At 39.8% G+C, this 1,994-nt stretch overlaps 1 protein-coding gene across 1 annotated transcript; it reads right to left on the reverse strand.

The window, feature by feature from the left end:
- Positions 1-8: 8 nt before the first annotated feature.
- Positions 9-1,509, reverse strand: LOC107736631 (ribosomal RNA-processing protein 8-like; the record flags this gene model as incomplete). The annotated part of the gene is made up of 3 exons (XM_016548011.1): positions 1,447-1,509; positions 828-1,089; positions 9-748 (listed from the first exon to the last, which is right to left on the reverse strand). Coding segments are annotated over exons 1-3 (1,008 nt in total), but the record flags the coding sequence as incomplete, so codon positions are not given.
- Positions 1,510-1,994: the final 485 nt, after the last annotated feature.

Below are 1,994 nucleotides of genomic sequence, written 5' to 3' on the forward strand. Positions count from 1 at the left end.
ACTTGTGCTGTGTAGCCCTTGTGGTAAACTGCAATGGCCTCTGGGTCCTGCTGAAACATGCGTTTGGCCTCACCGCTGGTGGACGTGTAAAGCAGCTCATTGATGTAGCGAAATCGAGCGGCTTCTAACCGCTTCTCCATCTTTGCCCTTAAAGCAGTTGAGGGGTCAGGAGCCCCTTGCTCTTCATCACCCTTCAAACTTACTGTTGTACCTTTTGGTTCTTCTCGTTCCTCTGAGGCTTTATTGCCATCATCAGGAAGCTGTGACTTTAAAATACGACGCAATATTTCTGCCTGCGAATTTTTCATCATTTTAGAAGGTTTCCCTTTATCTTCCACTTTATGTGAGGCTTTATCGTTACTTAGGGAGTCATCTACTATTCTGGTTCCTGTGCTGGATGTTTCATCTGTTTTAGAGTCTTTGCCATTTTCAGCATTGTCCGAAATGGAAGAAATGCCATTCTTTTCATGAGACTTCTTCGTTTTTTTGGATGCCCTGTCATGCTTCTTCACTTTCTTGGATTCTTTGACGTCCTGTGTTTGAACTAATGGTTCCTCCTTTGCATTGGCATCATCGACTCCCATTGTTTCTGGAAGATATTTGTTCTTACACCTTTTTTTGTTCTTCGTCTTGTTCCTCCACTGCTTTCTGCTTAGCTTGTTCTCTGCTTGACCTTCCGTTTTCTCCAATTGATGTCCGACTCCTTTGTCATTTGTATCTCTTCTGGACTCTTGTGACACCTTAGAACCTGCAAACACAAATTGATGTGATACAGTCAGTAACGTTCAAGAGGGTAGACATATAAAATGAATATCACATGTTCTCACTTGTTTCATTTACGGTCTTCTCTGCTGGCTTCTTCTTCACAGGCGGTTCAGATGAATCTACTTTATCCTGCTGCTTCCCTTCATTTACAGCATTAGATGTTCTTTTACGCTTTTTGCACCTTTTCTTTTTTGTTGCCTTAACTGTAGTGGAGGCGTCTTTCTCCTCATCACTATCCTCAAAAACATTCCCAGTTTCCCAGTCTGGAACTGAACCCAATGCTTGCAAGGTTCTCAAAAGACTTCGCTTACCCACAAACTTACCCTGTTGGGATAAAAATACCAGATGAAAAATTAAACTCAAGTAATAGACCTATACTTAAACAAGACGAAAAATCATAATGCCTTGCCAGGGGCAGGAGACATTTTAATAGTGTGATATGATCCATCTGGTAATGGAGAATCAGTCTATTCCTCTTCAGCAAACATATTTGTAAACGCTGTTCATTTTAGATAAACACTGTAAACCTGAAGCAAGTTAAGTATTAACAGAGTTATGTGCTTGCATATCTTGTCAGATGATAAAATTGATCATAGTGTTGACAGAAATTAATTCCCACATCCCTCAGAAACTGTATACCACTGTATATGACAGTACACAACGCATTTATATACGCCGTACTTTCATCTCACGCTCTCTTCCACACGCTCAAAGCACCGTCACGTGCTTTTCTGTACATCCGGGTTACCGTGACAACTTCCTTTCCAAGCTACTGGATGTTGGGTTCTCCAAAATCGCTCAATTAAACTATTTATTATATTGTGAATGGTCCATTAAACGACAGTCATTACCGTTTTTAACACTAGATGCCTACAGTCTTTGGTTGTAGTGATGGAATGTACGACTCGTTTCTGCGAATCGGTTCTTTTGAACAGTTCATTTCGATAAACCATGATACATAATTACACCTATTATTCTGTTCAAAATTAAAAGTTTAAATTCCCCCTGGTTATTAATGCCGTGTGTTTCATTCTTGAGCATTAATTATTGTTCGCACCTTTTGTAATAGAGTGAAACAGAATGAGTAAATCCCTGTCCTCTTTTAAAAGATGAGCTGCTCAGTTCAAACAAGGGACTAATGAACAAGTATTACAAACATAAGACATAAAACAGTTGTTGATTAGCCAGGTAACAGCACACTGTGTCAAGCATATGTAAACTTTTGAACA

Source organism: Sinocyclocheilus rhinocerous, unplaced genomic scaffold (assembly GCF_001515625.1).
Source record: "Sinocyclocheilus rhinocerous isolate Xijiao unplaced genomic scaffold, SAMN03320098_v1.1 C36845835, whole genome shotgun sequence".
Classification (NCBI taxonomy): Eukaryota; Metazoa; Chordata; class Actinopteri; order Cypriniformes; family Cyprinidae; genus Sinocyclocheilus; species Sinocyclocheilus rhinocerous.